At 42.7% G+C, this 21756-nt stretch overlaps 1 protein-coding gene across 6 annotated transcripts in view; it reads right to left on the reverse strand.

Moving 5' to 3' along the window:
• Window positions 1–21756, reverse strand: part of LIMCH1 (LIM and calponin homology domains 1) — a 177144-nt gene that overhangs the window by 3007 nt on the left and 152381 nt on the right. For 3 of the 6 annotated variants that reach the window (XM_075066499.1, XM_032764989.2, XM_075066498.1), the window contains 4 exons: window positions 19696–19819; window positions 17839–17916; window positions 9172–9280; window positions 6817–6919 (listed from right to left, as the gene is read on the reverse strand). In XM_075066499.1, the coding sequence (XP_074922600.1) occupies window positions 6817–6919; window positions 9172–9280; window positions 17839–17916; window positions 19696–19819 (414 nt within the window). Of the gene's footprint in view, window positions 1–6816; window positions 6920–9171; window positions 9281–17829; window positions 17917–19695; window positions 19820–21756 lie in introns of all 6 variants that reach the window. The other 3 variants (XM_075066497.1, XM_032764987.2, XM_032764988.2) reach the window with 2 other exon arrangements.

Genomic DNA, 21756 nt, shown 5'->3' on the forward strand with positions numbered 1-21756 from the left:
ACAGGAATCTCATGGACATACAAGGTCCAAGTGTGCTGCAGGGGCCAGGTATTTAGACATTAAATGGGAGGGCGTGTCTAATACTGCTTAACAGGGACCCTTATGTCAATTAAAGAGCAATATTCATGGGCTCTGAAGTCTTTTTGGACAGAAAGAGGATTAAAGTGGAACAAGGTGGTGGTAGGGGTGACCAGACATTCTGTTTTTAAAGGGAAAGTCCCATATTTAAGCCCTCCCAAAGATGTCCCAACTTTTTCTTGAAAATGGCCAAATTGTCCTGTATTTCTCTCTCCCCACATCAGTACTGGGTCCGCATTGGCCGGATCCCTGCTTGCCAGCCTCACTCGCTGACCACCGGTGAATGCGAACTGGCTCCAGGGGCCAGCAATGGGGTGGGGTGCAAGGCTGGTGAATGAGCAGCGCATGGGACCGCTGCTCCCCCACCCCTGGTTTTCGTCAGCACAGCCTCGCTGCATGTGCTCTCACCAGCTCAGGCTCAAGCTTCCCCGTCCATTTCTGGCTGGTCGGCTACTGACTGAGCTGCGATGGCTGTGAATGAGGTGGGTGTGCCCCTAGGGCAAAAAAAAAGTAGGGGGGGGGGGCCTGGTTACATGTCGCCTCTCTGCCACCATTGGCCTTTATGTGCTCCCCATCTCACGTCCTCATCCCTGGCTTTGCCCTTTGTGCCTCCCCACCTCAGCCCCATGTCTCCATATGCCTTCACAGTAATCCACTCCCAGCACTATAGAGAACTAGCGCCGTGTTGGAGTGCTCAGCTCACAAACAGCTTGACTAGCCGGCGCCTTCTTTCCCAAATTCCTCCGCTGGCTGGCAACGCCTGGAAATTCACAAGACTTCTGGCTTGGGGCATAAACACCGATCCTGTGGTGCTCTGGGCTGGAGCACTCCACCAGGGAAAAATAGTGGGGTGCTCTGCAACGCCACCAGAGCCCTGTCCCCTCGGCTCTCCTCCCCTCCTGCTCCTCTCCCCCCAGGGACTGTGTCCATTCCTCTGCACTCCCAGTAGTTCTACTGGCCACCGCCAAACAGCTGTTTGGCACAAGACCGGGGGAGGTCGGCGGGATGGGAGGAGCGGGAAGTGGCACCGCATTGAGGAGGCGGAGAGCAGGGCCAGGGCGGGATGTGGAAATTGGAAATATGGCAGGGAAGGGGTGAAGTTGGGCAGGGATTTGAGAAGGGGTTGGGGGCCTCAATGGAAGGGGTGGATGTGGGGCGGTTCGAGCACTACCAGGAGAAATAGGGAAGTTGGTGCCCTATGGCTCAGGTACTAGCTAAGGAGGAGTCAAGCCTGCATGCCAAAGCCTCACAGCGCTGCATGGAGAAACCTCTCTGCTCCTCAGCTAAGCTCTGAGTGGCGCGGGCAGGGGTGGGGGCTGCCCTGGGTCTGCCCCAAGGGAGCAAGTGACGGCTGTTCCCTAGGCACCTCCACTGAGCCAACCTCTGTGGCCTGTTGGTTACTGAAGTCCTGCAGTCAGGTTCTGGCTCTGGTGCATGATCAAGGCCTTAGGACTTAACCGTTCCTGCCCGCACCGTAGCCAGAGGTGCTTGGGTTACCGTCAGTTGGCCCATCATGACCTGGCAGTCGTGTTATGCCTTCAGTCAGCTGTGCACGTTTGGACAGGAACAAGCGTGTGTCCAGCTGGGGCGGAGGGGGTAAGGGGGGGAAGGATGACTCTGCAAGACCATGGGCAGTTCTATAGACTGCTGCGAAGAAGAAGATAAGAGGACTGGAGAGGCAGGTCAAACTCTGGCTGAGTTAAGAAGGGATTTGAGCAAGAGATGGAATGACAGACATGATGGGCATCAGGGATAAGCTCAGACCGAGCAGATGGAAGCAGGAGCCAAAGAAATTCTGGGAGGGGGCTGTGGTTGAGGAAGTGGTAGGTGGGAAGCCAATGTGATGAGGAGAACCAGGCAAGAGGAAACGACGGCAGCGACGGAGAAATAGAACTCATGAACGTTGCGGTCTGAGAAAATGAAGAGGACACAGCACGTGCTCGCTGAAAGGAGAGGGCGAGGAAAACAAGGCGATGCGGTCTAGCCTGCAGAAGGAGGGGAGAGTATGGAGGCGACACCACAGTTGAGCGCGATGGCAGAGCATGGGACCGAGGCTTGCGGCCAGCTGGTGTGGGGGATAGACCGGAGAATCACCTGTCACAGGCAAAAGGCAAGTCTTACGGGTGGAGAACTCTTTACTGAGGAAGAATAGCCAGGCCTGTAACTTAGACTGAATCGGGAGAACAAGAGGGTGTGCCGTCTGCCGGGGCTAAGGTACACGGAATGTGGACCTGAGGCTGAAAGGATCTCTAGCGGTACGGAAAAGACGTTTGATTGTCTTCAATGTGGAACGAATGATACGGCAAGTCACGCGCTGATCGATAAGGACGATTCAAAGCCTGGGAAATGAAGACGTCAAGGAATCGACGGCTCAGTGATCTTTCAGTGGATTCTGCCCGTTCCTAGAGCGGGCGACGAAGGAGCGACAAGATTAATGCATGTAACAGATGGCCAGGCAGTGGTGATAAGGAGGCTTTGGGATTACGGTCATTGGGGCGCATTTACGTGACAGACGACTTTCGCTCGGATGGACTTCATCTAAGCAAGGAAGGGAAATAGACTGTCTAGCATGGAGGCTCGCCGACCCTTCATTAAGAGAGTTTAAACCAGAGATTGGGGGAGCTGGTTGGGAGATGTTCAGGAGATTCCCACGCCGGAATTTAACCTGGCAAGGCGAAGTAATGAGAGTGAGAGGGATCCCGTGGGACGATAAATTGACCCCCGGCGAGAAGGGATTTGAACTAGCCTAAAACGGTGATGCTGGTGTAAAATCCTGTGCACGACGGGGAAAGAATGTCACTGAGACAACGTCAAAATTAAAGTCTGTACACTTAGCGAGGACCCAGGGAACCAAGATGGAAGGAACTGGAGCTACTGGTGCAGGATGTAACACGGATATTTAGATAGGGATAACAGAAACTTGAGTGGAAATACTTCAGACCTGGTACGGGTATTGAAGGCTATGTGGTTGTTTAGAAACGAAGGAAAGAGGCAAAGGTGGCGAGAGCCTTTAGTCATATGGTGAACGGTGTAAAGAATAAGAAGTGATCGGAATAGATAACGGAGTCCTGTCTGTAATTTAACAGCTGGTAAAAAAGCTACTGAGAGCTTCCCTGATAGTGCTTGGGGTTGCTGACAGACCGCCGGGATCTGATTTGGAGATGATAGAGACTTTTATGTCTTTAATGAGTAACACAAAGGGGAAAATGTGTGATTATGGAGACTGTTCAACTTCCCGATCTAGTGACTCGGAGGACAGTGCTTGCAAAGAAATAATAGGGGCAGAAGTTTTCTGGACTGTGATCAGCGATGGATTTCTTCATCCAAGTATGTTGAAGTACTCTATCAAGGGGATGCCATTTTAGATTTGGTTTTGGTGACGTAAGTGAGGACCTCGTAGCAAGAAATGGTGTGCGGGACAACGGTGGTTCGTGTGATCATGCCGATTCAATTCAAATTGATGGAGAATAAACAAACGTAGATTCGGGATAGGGTTTTCGACTTCTCGAGGGCTGAATTTGTAAAGAGTTAAGGAAATTGTTAGGGAAGGGATTGGACGGAGGACTTGCGAGTTAATGCGGAGGAGGCCTGGATTATTTTTTAAGTGGCAGCTCGCGAAACGTCCGGAAAGCCTGCATCCCAGACAGGGAAAATAACCATGGATCAGGAAGTTGTACACATGCTGGATGAGCAAGAACTCAGAGAGGGGATTAGGAAAAGCGAAAGCTTTACAGGGAGTGGCAAGAAAGGCAGGATTAGCAAGGGAAGCTACCTTGGAGGTCAGAACGTGTAGAAGATAAAGGAGGAAGGCTACAGCCGCGAAACTGGACCTTCGCGAAGGAATCAAAACCAATAGTAAGATGGTCTACAGCCCTCAAAATAAAAGAAAAATCAGACGAAGAAGATGGGCGCCGAAAATCCGCTTAGGATGGAGCAGGAGGTTAAAGGATCTAGACGGCATGGCCCAGAACAATATATACGTACTCTCTGCCTCTGTGCTTTAATTAAGACTAAGTGGGTTTATGACAGTCCTCATGGAGTGAGGATGAAAACAGGCAATATGCGATATGAGTGCGTATATACGCTTCAGGTAGAAAGACCGAGAGAGCTTAACCGACTTAAGGAGCAAAGATCACGAGGACGGACATCCTCACCGCGAGGATATTACAAGGAACTGGCGCGTGAAATTGCGAGCCGTTAGCGAAATTTTTTTTTAAACAATCAGTATACTCGGGGGTGTGCGTATTGACCGGAGCAATTGCTAACGTAGTCCTATTTAAGAAAGGGAATATAAAGTGATCCGGGGTAATTATAGGGCTTAGCTTGAACGTCGTTCGTGTGAAGGTCTTGGAAAAATTTTAAAGGAGAAAGTATTAGGACGGAGGTCATGGTAATTGGGACGAGTGCAACATGGATTACTGAAAGGTAAGATGGCCAAACCAACCATCTCCGTCTGTTGAGAAGGGACGATTACTTAGACAAGGAAATGCGGTAGATCTAATTTACCTGATTTCAGTAAGGCGTTGACACGGTTCGCATGGGGACGTTATTAAATTGAAAAGATGGGAGATTAATGTTGTAAGGTGAAGTGCTAAGAACTGGTTCAAAGGGGAGACTGCAGCGGTCGTACCAAAGGGTGAACGCAGGCTGAAGGAGGTTACTAGCGGAGTCCTCAAGATCGTTTGGGACCGTCTTATTTAACCTATTTATACTGACCTGCACAAAGAGCGGGAATGTGGTAATAATTTGGCTGATGAACGAAGCTGGGGGTATTTGCTTAACACGGAAAGGACCGGGATACATTCAGGAGAATCTGGAACACTTTACACTGAGTAATAGTAATAGGAGAATATAAAGCGAAAAGGCAAGCGTCATGATTAGGATTAACATAAGAATTTTACGATATACTTGGGAACCATCAGTGAAACGACGAGGAGGAGAAGGACTTGGGGTATTGGTTGATAGCGGGATGACATGAGCCCCAATGTGAATGGCTGTAAAAAAGCCAATGCGGTGTTAGGATGCATCCGGCGAGGTATTCCAAAGCAGGAGAGGAGGTTCAGTGCCGTATATACTTGGCGCTGGTGAGACCCCCTGCAATTTGTGTGAGTTCTGGTCCCATGTTTAAGAAGGATGAATTCAAACTGAAGCAGGTTCAGGACGGGTATCTAGGAGCACCGAGAATGGAAAATCCTGCTTATGAAGGGACTCAAAGAGACTGGCTTGTTCCACCTGGCAAAAGAAGGCCGCGGGGGGATATGCTGCTTAATATAAATATATCAGGGATACTACGGAGGAGGAGAGGCAATTATTTAAGTTTAGTACTAATGTGCAGAGGACGAAGGTGTACAAACTGGATATTAGAAGTGTTAGACTGAAATTGACGAAGGTTTAACCATTAGGGGAGTGAATTCGTGACAAGCCTTCCGATGAATGTGGGGCAAAAGCATATCTGGCTTTAAGATTAGCTGATAAGTAGATGGAGGGGATGTTATGATGGGATTAGTCTTAATTTGGGCAATTGATTTTGGATTATCAGCAGATTATTGCTCGATGGTCTTGAGGGGATGTTGGATGGGATGGGAACTGCGTTACTGCGAAGAATTCTCTTGGTGTGGCTGGTGAGTCTTGCCCACATGCCAGGTTAGATGATCGCCATATTTGGGGTTGGGAAGAATTTCCCCTCGCCAGGCGATTGGCAGAGGCCCTGGAGGTTTTTCGCCTTCCTCTGCACAGGTGGCATGGCGCGTCTGTCCTGGATTCCTGCCAGCTTGAGGTCTTTCAATCTCAATTTTGACGATTTCAATACTCAGTCATGGGTTCGGGTTGTTAAAATGGTACTGGGTAGGTTTTGTGGCCTGCCTTGTGCAGGATAGACTAATGATCAAATTGGTCCCTTCTGACCTATGCGTCATGAGTCATCCTTTCTTCCTCTTCCCCTTTGGCGGAAGCAGTTCCCTATCCCTTCTCTGCATAGTCGGAAAGCTGCTGCTGGGCACATGTTCTGGTGTGAACCCTAGCAGAAATTGGAAGGGAAGGGGGGAGGTTCCTGCATGCCCCCCCCCACGGTCTCAGGGAAGATGAGGTGCCAGTACCAGGAGAGGAGGCCATCCCAGGGACCAAGCCAGGCAATGCTGGCGAGAGCACGGCAGAGAAAGGGTGGGTCAATTGGTCAACCCCTATGTAAGAGAGGTGTACAGGGTGTGTCACCTCTCCCGTGGGGGGGGGGGGAGAGGAGGTGTCCGTGTCATTCTCCCAATGATCAAGCCTTAAAGAAATGATAAGAATTAATAAAAAGAATCCACTACACACAGTGTTTCTTATAACAGAGGCTCATCAACTGATATTTAATTTGTTTGATTGCCATTGAACTCGCTTGAATATCAATAATTTCCTGGGTTTCCTGTATTCAGCATAGGTGGTGGTGAACGCATTCAAGGCAGTTATACAGGGAAACTTCTCATCCTCTCAAAAATATGAACAGCGATTAAAAATGGAGTACATTTACAATAGCAAACATTATTCATGCATTACACTGAAAAGCTAAAATAAAAGGTGAATAGGACTGGGAGATTTTTGATGGCAAATGACAGTAGCAACAACTTAATATTGTTATGTTACATATCAACATATGCACAGTTGGTAAATACGTAAACATCTTCCAACAAGAATGACAAGATTAACTCTAGAATGTAGTGTGGAAGGGATACCTATCTTAAAATGCAATCTGGTACTTACTTCTGGATCTGATGTAACAATCATTGCAGTTGAGAAGACCATTTCTAATCCTGACATCAGTTCCACTTGCTGCATCTCCAAGCTGTCCCTTGCAAATTCCACACTATTGGTTGAAGAAGAATGGAGAGGGTAAGGTTTATGGGACAGGTTTCTTTTTCTCTCTCTCATTTTTTCCAAGGTTTGGATTTTCGTTTCATGAGTTCCTTGTGAGGTGAAAAAAAGATTTCACGTGGTCTAAAAGCAAGGTTTTTAAAGTGGGCTATATTTAGGGCTTTATCCCATAAGTCTTCACTTAGACTAAATGCATGTTAAAATCAATGAGGGTTTTGCCTAAGATATTACTAGAGAACTGAGCCCTTTGTGACAAGCAAACCTCAGAAAGGTCAGAGGTTGCAAAGATGAAGATGGTTATTGATCGCTTATCTGAATGTATGCTGTGTAAATCAGGCTGGAGATGTGAGACCAGGTGTTCTCTTGAGATTTCTAGAAATCACCAGCTTAGCTGACTGAGAAATACCATAAGAACAGTCTCTCTCAGACTATTTCTACTTGAGGGCTTGGTGAAAAATCAGAAAAGCACATTCATGAAGACATTGGAAAATGCCTGCATGCATAACCCTTTCTGAGGCAGAAGCACATTTCAGTTTGAGGCAAAGATTAGCTCTGGTTTTTGTTTTAGAGGAACAGGTTTGTCCACCTTTACTTATATGCTGCCTCCTTTACAAAGTAAACACTAGAAACAGCAATTTGGGATCTATGGATATTTTTGATTAAGATGCCGGTTAAAAAGTTCTGCAATTGTTTTTCAGCTACCTGGTCAATATCATCATGGAGGCACTGCAGTTTTACCTGTTTCCTCCCTTATGTAGTAGGAAGATGCAAAATTTAAAAAATCATTTGGATGTAACACAAAGGTCACCAAGTCCTAAGTATACTGTACTAGTACAGACATTTGAAATGGGAGCAAGTGAGGGAATGTTTGACCCGTCATCCTGCCATTCAACACTTACATTCTATCTCAACAGAGATCCTAACTGTTTAGCACCTAGTTAGTAAGAAAGTCTGTTCAAATACAGAATAAAGACTGGGAGTAGATGGGCCATTACACAAAGTAAAACTATTTCCCCATGCTTACCCCCCACCCCCACAAGTTCCTCACATCTCGCCAATTGCTGGAAATGGGCCATTTTCATTACCACTACAAACAGTTCTTTTTCTTTCCTGCTGGCAATAGCTCACCTTAAATGATCACTCTCCTTATAGTGTGTACGGTAACACCCACTGTTGCATGTTCTCTGTGTGTATATATCTATATATCTATCTTCCTACTGTATTTTCCACTACATGCATTCGATGAAGTGGGCTGTAGCCCACGAAAGCTTATGCTCAAACAAATTTGTTAGTCTCCAAGGTGCCACAAGGACTCCTGTTCTTTTTGTTCAAATACAGTTCTCTAGAAAAGTGTCAGCACAGTTTCAAACCTCAGTGACTGGGTCACAGAAAATGTTTCTTGATGTAGGGTTTGTTTTGCACCTGAATCTCAGGTGTGCTGAACAGCCAACATATACTTCACAAGACAATGTGTAAAAGAACAGAAATTAAAGTGACAGGTACTTTATCTATAAGCATTTCTAAACTGACAGAGTATAATTCATATACTGTATAATTTTTTCTAAGTGAAAGCTCTCCAAGATGAATCTGATCACTTAAAAATGGGTGGGGTCAGAATTACTTCAAAAGATTCATTTGGTAAATTATTTAAGCACAGTTCATCAAATACCAGCACTCAAATATTTTATACTTGGAAATTACATGTAAAATGAACATTAACCAGTGTCCCTAGGGTGACCAGACATCCTGATAAAATCAGGACTGTCCCGATATTCAGCTGTTTGTCTCGCGTCCTGACAGAAGTATTGTCGGGATGCCATTTGTCCCAATATTTGGCTTCGGGGGCGCTCCAGCTTTTTTTTTTTTTTTTGTGCTTCGGTGGTACTCTGCCCCCACATGTGTCCTGATATTTTGTTTTTGTCATCTGGTCACCCTAAGTGTCCCTAACTTCTTTATTTGAGATTGTGGAATAACATCTGCACAGTTACTTGCTAATAAATCACAGGTCTTGGTTCAATTAATATAACCCTTGGTGTAACTATTTGATAGGAAAGAAACAAATTTAGACCATTCTAACTCCTCTTCAATAAAAATGCATAACAGTGGTGCAGAATAACAACTTCCTCTTCCTTCCATTTCCAGTGTTCATGATCCCTAATTACAACATACTTTCTTCCCACAGTAACCATGACACAGGTGGCATGAAATCTTTTTTAAACAACCAAGATAGTAATGAAGTCATACCCTGAAGCAATGAATGTGAAAATATAGACCGAGTGTTTCAATAATCATGGCAGCTCCTTTTCCAAGAGGAAGCCGACAGGCAGAACATAGTTTCTTTCCACTGACAGACCTAAGAGACAACATATATTTTTAAAAAATGTAAGAGCAATGTATGGCAGAGTGCAAACAAATGCTTATGCAGTTTTATTAAGAGTGGTCTGGAAGAATGAGTGAAGTGGTGATCCCTAGTTATAATCCTGGCTCTGCCACTGACCCACTGTGTGCTCTGGGCCAAGCCACTGCACCTCTCTGCCTCAGTTTCCCCATGTGTAAAAATGGGAATAATGCTTATCAACTTCTCTCACAGTTGTGCTGTGAAGATTCATTATTTAGGGGCAGATGGACTTTCACTGGGACTTGAAATGCTTTTGATAGTCTCCATTCCTTAAGTGTCTGTATAGTGCTTTGAACATGTACCGCATCTACAAGCCAAAACAAAAAGAGAAGGTGCAAACTGCTTAAATATGATGGCTCTGTTGATGGAGTTAAATAAAAGGAATTACTACTGTGGATTATTTTTACCCTAATTGAAGATGTAACATCCAAGTGGAAATACATGTGGATTGTCAGTGTTACTAGCATAGCACACTTGTAGGTAAGTTACTTGAAAAAAATTCAGTGTTAACAGTTAAGTTTCAAATAATAAAATAATTCACAAACTCATTTCTCCATCAGAGAAGTCATGCATCCGACAAAGTGGGTATTCACCCACGAAAGCTCATGCTCCAATATGTCTGTTAGTCTATAAGGTGCCACAGGACTCTTCGCTGCTTCTCGATCAGGGAAAACTGAGCTATTGAGTTTCTTGAATTATTTACAACCAAACTGTTAGCATGAAATTTTTTCAAACAATTTACTTAAGTGTGTTTTAAATCCTTCCTCAAGGCTCAGCTTTGCCATGATGCCTGTAAGAAATCAGCCAGTTAACAACAGTGATTGTTGGGGGACAACTGGAACTTACATTTGCCGTTTAAAAATCATTATAAATAACATATGTAAAATTGTATATGCTTGAATATATTTCCCTCTCCTTGCTCCTTCTACATGTTGATTATGTTTTTAGATTTTTAGTTCTTCAGAACAGGGAGTATGTGACTTTGTTTGTGTTTGTACAGTGCTCAGCAACATGGGCCCTGATTCTGAAAGGGACCTTGGCTCTTGGCACTAGTGGATTAACAATAATAAATCAGCTGCTAGGTAGAGGTAGGAGATAAATTTCTCAGTGATTCATGAGTTTCAAATGAATGCTTTGATGTGTACTTAGGCAGTGACAAGACAACATACAGTACTTACCCTTACCTTTATTTGTGCCACAACATAACAATAAGGCACAAAAGAGTGTGCATTTGTAGTCCACTGGTGTGTACTTTGGCTATATTATGAGAGAACAAAGGCAAATTCCTCTTTATCCACCAGAAAAGTGCATTAATGCACACCCTGCACTAGGTCATTGCTATCGGAATACAGTTTGTTAAATTTTACATTTAAAAAAAACTCTTAAAATATAGTTTTGGGTGTTTATGCAATATATCCTTCCACTACGTCAAGTACTCCCTAATAAAGAGATAAGAGAAAAGTAATAGGGAAAAGGTTATAAACACATTCCTCCATCTCTCTTTTAGCTTCCCAAAGAGAAGCAACAACCAGATGTTGGCAACAACAGGCAGGCAGAAGTCTAAAACTAACAGTGTTTTGTGCTTGGTTTTGAAAAGTTGGCCTTAACATCCCATGAGCAGCCACACCTATACATGAAAAACATCATGGACCTCAAATCAGGAGATCTTTGAAGACATGTCTCTTAGCAGAAAAGTCAAATATCTCCATATTCATGATAGAAGGATGCTGTGTTAATGGGCATAAGAGCATCTCAGAATATTCCCATGCAATCAGTATAGAGAGGAATCAAGGGGGCATAGATGAAAGTCATCTCAAGTACTGTAAATTGGTCTCAAAGTACATTACATCCTTAAACAGATGCCACATCTGCACGTGTTAAATTATTTTTTAGAACAAATACCACTTTAGGTGAATAACTAGGAATTACCGATTGCTGCTAAGATGCTGCAATTCATAAATCACTAGGATGTAGTGATCTTGACTACAAGCACTGAACAGTAAGATGTAAGACATTTAAAACTCTACATTAAAATCCTTCAGAGAATCAGTTCTCCTACAGTGATCAAAAGTAGTAGCAGTAGATAAAAGAAGAAAAAAATCAAAGTTAATCTTTTCTTAGGATACCTGGCAAATCCATTCTTTACTTTTAAACTTCAGAGAGAAGTGGTTTGCAGAAGTGTGGAAAACATGCAGTTCTCACTGATTTAAAGGGGAACTGAAGGTGCTTAGCTTCTCTGAAAACTAGGTCACTCATTTGCAGACTCTTTGGGCAAGGACTATATTCACTTTGGATGAGTCTCACACACTGCCCTGGTCCCTTTATGTTGGATAAAAAGGGCTAGGAGCAGTCTTAAAGGGGCTCTAAAAGCCTCTGCTCCAGCTGGGGAAGAATTCCCTCAGCAAGGGAACTGAAGGGGACAGCTGCAGGTGTCTTCCAAAGACTCCTACACAAGCCCTGTCACAGGGGGCATACTGGGGGTGGGAGGGGCATGTAAGGGATGGGTGGGCATGTGGTTGCAGTAGGTAGTGTTGGAATGATTTTGGGCAGCGCTGCTGGCCAGGGACAGGCCTATAGAGTTATTCAAATTACACTGGGGCTGCTCTGCCCTCTGCAACAGCCTAGGATTGGGAAGCCATAAAAGTGGCTTAAAGCCACCTCAGCACCACCACCACTGGGGTTCCATGTTCTGCACAGCGTGGAATCTCCTGCTGCAAGTACAATGTAAGCACACTGCGGGCAACTGCTTAAAATATATTACATCTAGACTTGCAGGACTACATTTACAAAGAGGCATCCGAGCACAGAGCACACACATTAAAAAACAATCCAAAACTAAACAAAATCTGGTTACTATAATGCTTTCAATTTTCACATTCTTCTTAATGGGGCAGAAGCTATTGTGGGCCTCACGGAGAAAGTAGCAACACTGTGATGGCCCTGGTGCAAACTCTGAAAGTGTAATTGCATTTTAACCATTTTAGTCTTCTAACTGCGCCCAAATTAAGCCTATAAATGCAAACATAATTAATTTTGATTTATTTAAAGGCATTTTGCAGGGTACAAGGTAGGGATGTAAATATCATTTAAAAAGTTAACCATTTAAGTGATAAAAATTCTATTGTTTAAATGGTTAACCAATTAAAGGGAGAGGGGCTGGGGTTGCTTTGGCTGGCGAGGCCAGGGCTGGGGTTGATTAGCTGGCTGTGGGGCTGGGGACGGCTGGCCAACTGACAGGGTGAGCTGGGGTCCGGCACTGCATGGCTGGGGCCGGGGTCCAGACAGCGAGGGTGGGGTCTGGCGTGGCGTGGGGCCGGGATCTGTCTGGCACAGCATGGCCAGGGGTTAACGGTTAAAGTCGGTTAACATTTTACATCCCTAGTACAAGGTGGCTCAGTGGGATAGAACACCATTCTCCTCTAGGTCACAAAGTCAAATCCAGTCTATTATTGGTAGTGATCATACGTTAATACCACTTCACAGCTATTCTTTGGCGGCCTACTGTACCTGAAATATTTTGGAGATCTAGTTCTTAGAAGACCTGAATCTACATCTGTAGAAAGAAGCTTCATCATAATCACTACCCTTACTGGGAGTATTAGCAGAGAGGCCAAGTATTAGAGTTGAGAGGTCTCCAGAAATTAGAGCATCCAGGCCAAAACTGAGTCACAGTGGTGCGGACTGCCACGTTTTGGTTCATTACCACTTCCAGTACTGCTGACAGAGTACCTCAATGACTAGTGTGAATCTGACATTTTCCAGGAGTCCCAGAAATTCACTAAAAGTTCAATTAATAACAAAAACCGAGGTTTCAATGCTTAGTTCTCATTTGCCTGGAAATTCAATTGCTGAGGGAATCCTTAGATTAAAAATCATTTTAAAATGGATTTCAGTACAAAGAGTGAAAATAAAAACAGACTGTTTTACTCTGCAAATTGGGTGTCCAGGGGAAGAAGTTTTTTAAAAAAAAGTCACAATTCTAGTTTTCAAACAAACACTTGTTGAGAGGATTGGAATTTTATTAAAAAAAGTGTTTGTTTCTATCAACAGTGGTAATGTGAAGCATTCACTTGCTACTGATTTATTTCTGATTGCAGAAGCAGCTGGTTGAACAAAGGAACAAATAACTTTTAGGCACTGTGGGTAAAATTCTCCAAAACACCTAAGTGATTTAGGAGACTAAATCCCATTTCCAAAAGCGACTTGGGCATTTAGGACCCTAAGTCTTATAGAAAGTCAATGTGACTTAGGTTCCTAAGTTGCTTAGACTGCAACTATATGCACAAACACTATTTCCTATGGTTTTAGATTTTGCTCTGCAAGTGAGGAGGTTTTTTTTGTCCAACTACATGAGCAAAATCTCCTTTTTCCTGTACGTTCAACACAAAAGCTAAAAATCCATTTTTGAAAATGTAACCCACACTGTTTTATCATGTTTCTCAAGCGATAATTTGATCCCCAATGCCAGAAATCATGATGTTCCCCTCAGCAAATGCTAATTTAAGCAGTAGTTAGATTGCCTGTACTTTGGTACTCCTTTGGGAATACAAACTAAAAAGCTTCCAGTAAGCTTCCTCCCTTTACACCAAAGTATTATAAAATGCAACTGAGAGGCTACACAATAAACCTTGAAGTTTGGTACTGCTAAACTACTTTCCTATATAGACAAAAATATTTTAAGATTCATTCCAGATGCTCCATTTGTCCATAAAAATGAAAAAGTAGCCACATTTTATTCCTGGAGAAAAAAGGGAAGTAGGAATTTTAATTGGGATATATGAAAGTAAGTAATGTAAACAGGGGCGGCTCCAGGCCCCAGCATGCCAAGCGCGTGCTTGGGGCAGCATGTCGCAGGGGGGTGCTCTGCCGGTCGCCGGGAGGTTGGCAGGCACGGTGCCTTCGGCAGCATGCCTGCAGAGGATCCGCTGGTCCTGCGGCTCCGGTGGACATCCCGCAGGCGTGCCTGCGGAGCGTCTGCTGGTCCCGCGGCTCCAGTGAAGCCGTGGGACCAGTGGACCCTCTGCAGGCATGCCTGCAGGAGGTCCACCGGAGCCGTGGGACCGACAAGCGGCAGAGCGCCCCCCGCGGCATGACGCCATGCTTGGGGCGGCAAAATGTTTAGAGCCGCCCCTGAATGTAAACATGGCAACACTGTTTTCATTTACTGTACTTTTACTCTCCCATTCAATGATAAAGCCCAATGGAGCCTCCACCATCTTCAGTCCACCAAAACTACTGTTACAACACTCCTCAAAGATCTCTTCTTGTCCAGGTCTTGGCAAACCTTGGTGAATTTATTCCATTTTTATCCTCTCTGACCAGCTCTCTCTCAAAGTTTTATCTTCTTTTGGTTTTCACATCTAGTTCCTCTCCTTGCTCTTCTCCTATCTCTCTGACTTCATCCAGTGTCTCTCAGAGGACCCTCCTTTCCTCCCCCCTCCATTCTTCCTGGGGATCCCATGTGAGGTCATCTTGGGACCCACTTATTCTATCACCACACACTTTTCCTAGGTTAACTTATCTTCTCATGCGGCATTAACTATCATCTCTACACCAAAGACTCAAATCCATTTTTATTCTTCTAATCTGTCTCTCTCTCCAACCAATTCTGCATCTCACTCTGTCTCTTCAAATTATTCTCCTGTATGTCTTGCCACTAATTTAAAAATGCAACATGGCCAAAAATTAACTCTTTATCCCAAGCTCTCCCTATCCTGCCACCTATTGTCTATCACTGCTGACGACATCACCACCTACACTGTCACTCAGATTCATAACTTGGAAGAATAGAGGTTATTTTTGCCATGAACATCCAGGCCACATCCAAACTTTGCAGCTTCTCTCTCCAACATTTCTAAGATCTGATCTTTTTTGTTGCAGTCCCTACAGCTAAAATCCTCATACATACACTTGTCTTCCATCTTGATTACTCCTGCTTTAGCTTCCCAGATACTCACTTTATCCCTTTTAAATCCATAAAAAATGGTGGTCTGATCATCTTTGTCTGTTGCTCTGAGCTTGTTGGCCACTCTTTGAAAAACCCCACTGGCTTCCCATTCTCTCTCACATCGAGTTCAGGCTTCTTACCATCACCACCACTCCCTCATTTGTGCACTTCTCTCACAAGCAGCTTCAGACTCTTCCATGCCATCCCTTATACATGGAATGACCCTGCTGAGTGAATCAGCAAAGCCATTATCCTCTTCCTTCAAACCCCTCTAAGGTCTGGTGATGCATATAAGAAATTAGCCAACTAATAAATGCTATGTACGGAGGTACTTGGCAGAGTTGATATTTAAAAATATTTGTACTGTATGTTTTAATGCCCTTCTCCTACCCTTCCTTTGTCCATCTTCTTCGCTTGTAAACTCTCAGGCAGGGACTATATGTTTTTGTGTGTGTTGACAGTATTTAGAATATCGTTAAGTGCTACCATAAATACAGACAACTACCACCAAAACCAATGAGGTTAGACCAATTTTTCAGGTCTGTATATTGATTACAACTGGTAAAATATTTAAATTCTATAAATTAAGTGTTTTAGAAATAATAATACCAGAATATTTAAAAGAAAGGTATTTTCATGTTTTTAATAGGAGTAATGACATTGACATCCAGTCCCTTATTTCCAACATACACATAGTTGATTTAGTCCAATTAATCTGAAGCCCAGAAAAGGGACACAAACCAGGGCACAACTGCTAAAACTATGAAGAAATAATCCAGAGTTTAAATAAAGCAAATGTATTGTTATGAGCTAGGTGAAACCTGTGATGGGTTGAGATTGACAAGGGTGAACTTTGCCTTCTGTTAACATAACCGTAAACTTAAGCCCCAACTAAGGAAAAGGAGTACATGAACCTGCCCAGGAGCCTTTGCTGAATACTGTTTTTGGGACTGGTGAGATGGTGTATGGGAAGACAGAACAGACTGAAAAAAAAAAAAAAAAAAAAAAGACCCTGTGTAAGATACACAGAGAGAGCCTGAAGGAACAGCTGAAAGCACCATGGCCAGCCTTGGAAGAAACATGTAGTGAGGTTTTTAGGTCAGGGATGCAGGCTTGGACCAAAAAGGGCACCACAACATATTCTGCAAGCAAGAACAACAACAACAAGAAGAGATCCCATCTGCCATTAGATTATTAGCAAAAACAAGAGAAGAGGTTTAAAATAAAGGCATCAGTGGTTCCACTTCCAGTGCAAATAGCACTTGCAAGAGGGCATACTGTGTAATGAACTGTAGGAGAAATATTCTGTGTTATTTCTAATCATACAACAAGGAGACCTTCATCAAACATTAAACCAATATTAGAATAAAACACCACCCTCCATTCAGCCAACCCTTTGCTTTGGGTTGGTACTTATGTCTCACTGGATGCTGCGTTGCTCTCTGTGTGAGAGAATTAGGCCTCTAAGGCTAGGTCTACACTGGCGGGGGGCGGTGTTGACCTAAGATACACAACTTCACGCGAATAGCGTAGATGAAGTCGATGCATCTTAGGTCAATTTACCTGATCATGGGGACGGCGGCGAGTTGACCACTGCCGCTCCCCCGTCGACTCCACTCGACTCGCTGCGGTGGAGTTCCAGAGTCGACAGCAGAGCGATAGGGGATTGATTTTACCACATCTACCCTAGATGCAATAAATCAATCCCCGCTGATCCGGCAGGTAGTGTAGACGTTCCCTAAGAGATTAGCATGAGTGTGGGGATATCAAAGGAACCAACATGTGCTTCAAGTCTGGGAATGAAGGACAGGATTTCTGTCAACAAGTGTTAGAATGTCAGTCTCATGAAGCACTTCCCCAACTAATCTTAAATAAATATACTTTCCCTACTGCAGCTAAAAGCTGGATTAAATTTGAAAATCCTAAACACAGCTAAAAACACTTGAAGTGATATTTTGATACTAGTGAATCAAGATTAGTGTTGCATATAGGGGGAGAATAGAGCGATTTATGATCAAGACCCCCCACACACTCCGCCTCTTTTCTAGTTTTATGCAGGTGGTGTTGGACATACAGACCAAAGCCTGAATTGTTTTTTTACTTAAATTGTGCTGCTGAAAAGCTCTGCTATGTGTGTTTCAAATGAATAGTAACGTACATTAATAACAAGAGTGGTAGCTCCCAAAAATCTGATCCACTGCTGCAAAGCACTTAAGCATGTGCTTAAACTTAAAGTATGTGAATAGTCCTGAGCCAATGGATGTCCTCTTGTGTTTACAGTTAAGCATGTGCTTAAATGCTTTGTTGGACTAGGGCTTATATTATATTTGGAATTATATAGCAATGTTGAGTCCCATAAACTAATGTTTGCACTGAACTGCATTATGGGGAAAAAAACCTAAAAATGTATGATGATGGAAAATTACACATTGCAGGGGACATTTGAAAATACCAACAATGGTAAAATAATATTAATAGAATTGAACATTTATCTTTGAAGTTTCCCTTAAAGTTATATTTTAAAAGAATTAGTCAGTCTGCAAAATTCCTTATTGACCTTTGATACCTGTTGGGTGAGTGGTTTTGAGGTGTAGGAGAACATGGAGATGACAGCTTAGGCCTGAAATTCTCATGATAGCCTGTCCTAAAATACAGAAGAGCAAGTTGCAGTAAGATTAAAAGTAAAAAAAAAAAAATCTTAGCAGTCTCATAGGGATGAGGTAAATATAATCCAGAACTAAAATTTAGCTCTGCCGCTTAAATGAAATCTCTAGAGTTAGTAAACTATAATATAAACACTCACTGTTATTTTGACATAATAATAAATATTTTTTGGCGTGTCGGTCGAGCAAGAATAATTATTCATATTGAACAGCAGCTTCATCGCAGGCCCCCAACAAACTGGACAAGAGATGCAGGAAGAACTGAGCAAATAATTTGTACTGAAAAATTATTAGACTAATTTCACCTTTCTCTGCTCAAAAGTTGTGTGTGATTGGATCATGTTTTGCTCATATGTACTAATTATTATTTGAATAATTTCAATACTAATTCTCAGTGTGTGAATTGTTCACAAGTAGTTTGCTGTGGTATTAGATGGCTGAAATTCAAACTAAACTGGTTAGTTTTGATTGGACACAGCTCCCATGGTATATTTCTACTCCTAGACTTAACAAATAGCACAAATAGCTATAATGAAAATAATAAATGAGGAAAAACCAAGAGAGGTGAAACAAGAGTTATATGTGAGGGATGAGACACTCATTTGTATAAAAGTTTGTGTTAATGAATATTAACAAATAGATCCTCATCAATGCTTAATTGTAAGCTCTAAAATATTTCTCTCTCTCTCTAACACACAGCATTGATATTTCAGTTGTGAAACTTAAGTCAAAATGTCTCCCGTACTGAGAGAGCAGAAGCTATCCTTTAGTAAAGCTTATGTAGAAATGCAGGGCAAAGCACGAGAGAAACAAAATGAAGCCAAAGTGAAGATCCAGAAAAAAATTACTAATTTTAATATTTTTTCTTTTAAATTTCAAAGTGCTGCTATATAGATATCTTTTAAGACAAATAATATGGAAATGGAAAGTAGCAGCCAGAAAGTATTTCAGCATCAGAAGAAAGTTAGTTGATATTTCACTCTTGCCTTGATTACTTTCACTTGGATTGCATTTCTTATGAAATGCAAAGATGACTATTACATCATTATAGGTTGGGAAATTGGGTTCTCAAAAGTCAATGGGAGTTTTGCCACTGACCTCAATGGGGCCAGAATTTCCCCCCAGGTGTCTACAGCAATGTTAACTCTGCCACTTTGCATAATCTGTATATATTTACAGTATACAATTAACACAAACATAATACACCTCTACTCTGATATAACGCTGTCATCGGGAGCCAAAAAATCTTACCGCATTATAGGTGAAACAATGTTATATTGAACTTGCTTTGATCCGCCGGAGTGCGTGGCCCCACCCCCCTTGAGTGCTGCTTTACCACGTTATATCCAAATTCATGTTATGTTGGGTTGCGTTATATCGGGGTAGATGTGTATATTAACTTCTATACGTTCCAAGGGTTAAAGGGCTAAAGAGAAGTCTCTGGATTAATGGCAGCTGGGGTATGGGCTTCAGAGAAGTGAGTTATGAGAGAACAGGTCAAGGAACTGAAATTAATAAAGGTTGGTGTTTTGTAGAAAAGCCAGGAACTAGCAACATTTATACATGGTATGATTAATCAGTGTTGGTCCAACAAAATGGCACGTTTTAAAGTAATTTATGGAACACATTGGATAGCATCAAAAAGAAAATCAGAGTTAACAAGACTTCTCAAACTTTACACTATAGTTTACTTATAATGCATTTAGAAAGACATCTCATCACGGGTAAAGGAGGCTATCAAACAAATGTCCATGACCCACCTTCTTCTTTCACCTGGGGAATTATCCTGCTGTCCTGTGCTCTGATCCAGAGACGTTTTCTGTCTAACTTCTTCTGAAATGTGTGGTGACTGTTTCGTTAACAACTGCTGACTCCATGACACATCTGAAGTTACAGAGTGGGGTAAACTGAATACTTGAGATAAAAACCATTTGAGAAGATTATTTTTAACCAACATAACTTGTGGATACCAAAAAAAAGTAATAGTAGGGCACAGAAGAGAAATAAGGCCAATACAATCTTGTTAATGTTTGTAAGAAGAGACACCAGATTATGTTCAGTATATTTTCCAGTCAGGAATAAATACAGGAGCACTGCAGTTGAGCTACTTAAATATGTTCATACAGCCAAAACAAAATGTTTCTCATCAATGGTCCTGGTGCATCCAAGTTTCCAGACAACTACAAGACTCAGCACCCTGTATACATAACTCCTGTAGTTGTCTGGAAGTCACTGCTGACTCACAAGCACCAGGGAGAACTAACTTAGGCGTTAGTAAAAAGAACGTGGGCTGTTCATGTCTTCTATTCACTCCCACTGTCCCAGTAGCCCTAGCAACACATTTTTCTCCCTGTGACTCCACTCTTCCTTTTGGATCATCTTATAAGCTTTGACAGCTGCTCAGTGGCCCATAGGATGCTCAGTGAATGTGCTTTAGGCCAGTATTCAGTGAATTCTAGGGAGCCTTCTAGACCTTGTCACACCAGATACCTCTTATCTTTTGAGTGAAAGGGAGAGGACTGCTTGGGCTTCTCCTGAAGAATTTTGCTACTCATAGGTTAGGAAAAGCCTCCCCTTGAAGACATCAACTAATTGGATTAGACGGAGAGAGAGAAAAAGGGCCTTTGGTCTCCAATCAAGGCATGCAGGCTTTCATATGAACAATCTAAGCAACTGGGGGTGGGATGTTACTGGAGAAGTGGATGATCATAGCAAAAGGTAGGTAACCTATCTTCATCATCAAGAAAAGCAAAGCCCTGTTGGGCATTGGGTCATCAAGGGACTGGTGAGATAGCTGGGAAGCAAAAGATCAAAGGCAAGAGAAAAGCTATCGAAAGACGACTGGTGGATAAGTTGGGGAGAGCCTCAAAAAGTCTGGTTAGAGTTCAGATAAACAATGGAACTGTTGGATATTTACCCAAACTTACATTGTCAAACCTTCTAAAGTTTGCACATCTCTACTTAAAATGTATTAGTTGAAAAGTCAGTTTTTATTTATGTGTACGAAGATATACTAAAGGATAGTGTTTTCTGTTTTTATCTGTATAGAAGCCTTTAATCAAATATTGAACGTACAATGAAGTTCTCATATGATATACAAACCTACAAAATTTAAACTGTGAATTTGCACTGGAAGCATATAATAATTTAATAGTTTAATAAGAACATAAGAACGGCCTGTCATAAATAGATAGCTAAGGGTTAATGTTTCTTTTACCTGCAAAGGGAACCAAACACCTGACCAGAGGACCAATCAGGAAACCAGATTTTTAAAAGAAAGGGAGGGAACCTCAGGAGGGGTTTGGCTTGAGTCTCTGTCTGTTTGGTTTCTTTCGGCTATAGGAGAACAACTTTTCTTTCTATCTCCAGTCTTCTCTCTACCCTTCTACCACCAAGTTGTGAGTACAAAGGTAGCAAAGCAATAGGCTGTTATATGCTTTGTTTTGTATTTACATGTGTGCGCTGTGCTGGACTGGTTTAAATTGGCTATTTTTTAAATCAGACTGGTTATTCCTAATTCTTATAAGCAATTGCCCTGTATGAGCTTTTTATGCAGAGTTGATTTACTATGTAATTTCTTTCTTTTTATATAAAGTTTTCTTTTTAAGACTTGCTTGAGGTTTTTCTCTAGTTACAGCTACAGGACGAAGGGAAGAGGGGAATCTCTTTGTGTTAGCTTGACTAGGTTTGAATGCATAGCCTCAGGGGGAGGTAGTTTGCCCTCTCTGGTTTGTATTCAAGGAGGATAATACGGCATCGCTCAGGCTTACCCAGGGAAGGGGGGAAGCTGGGGGATGAGACAGAGGAGACCCAGGGGCTCG

The sequence above is a fragment of the Chelonoidis abingdonii genome, chromosome 5, assembly GCF_003597395.2.
Source record: "Chelonoidis abingdonii isolate Lonesome George chromosome 5, CheloAbing_2.0, whole genome shotgun sequence".
NCBI classification, from domain to species: Eukaryota; Metazoa; Chordata; order Testudines; family Testudinidae; genus Chelonoidis; species Chelonoidis abingdonii.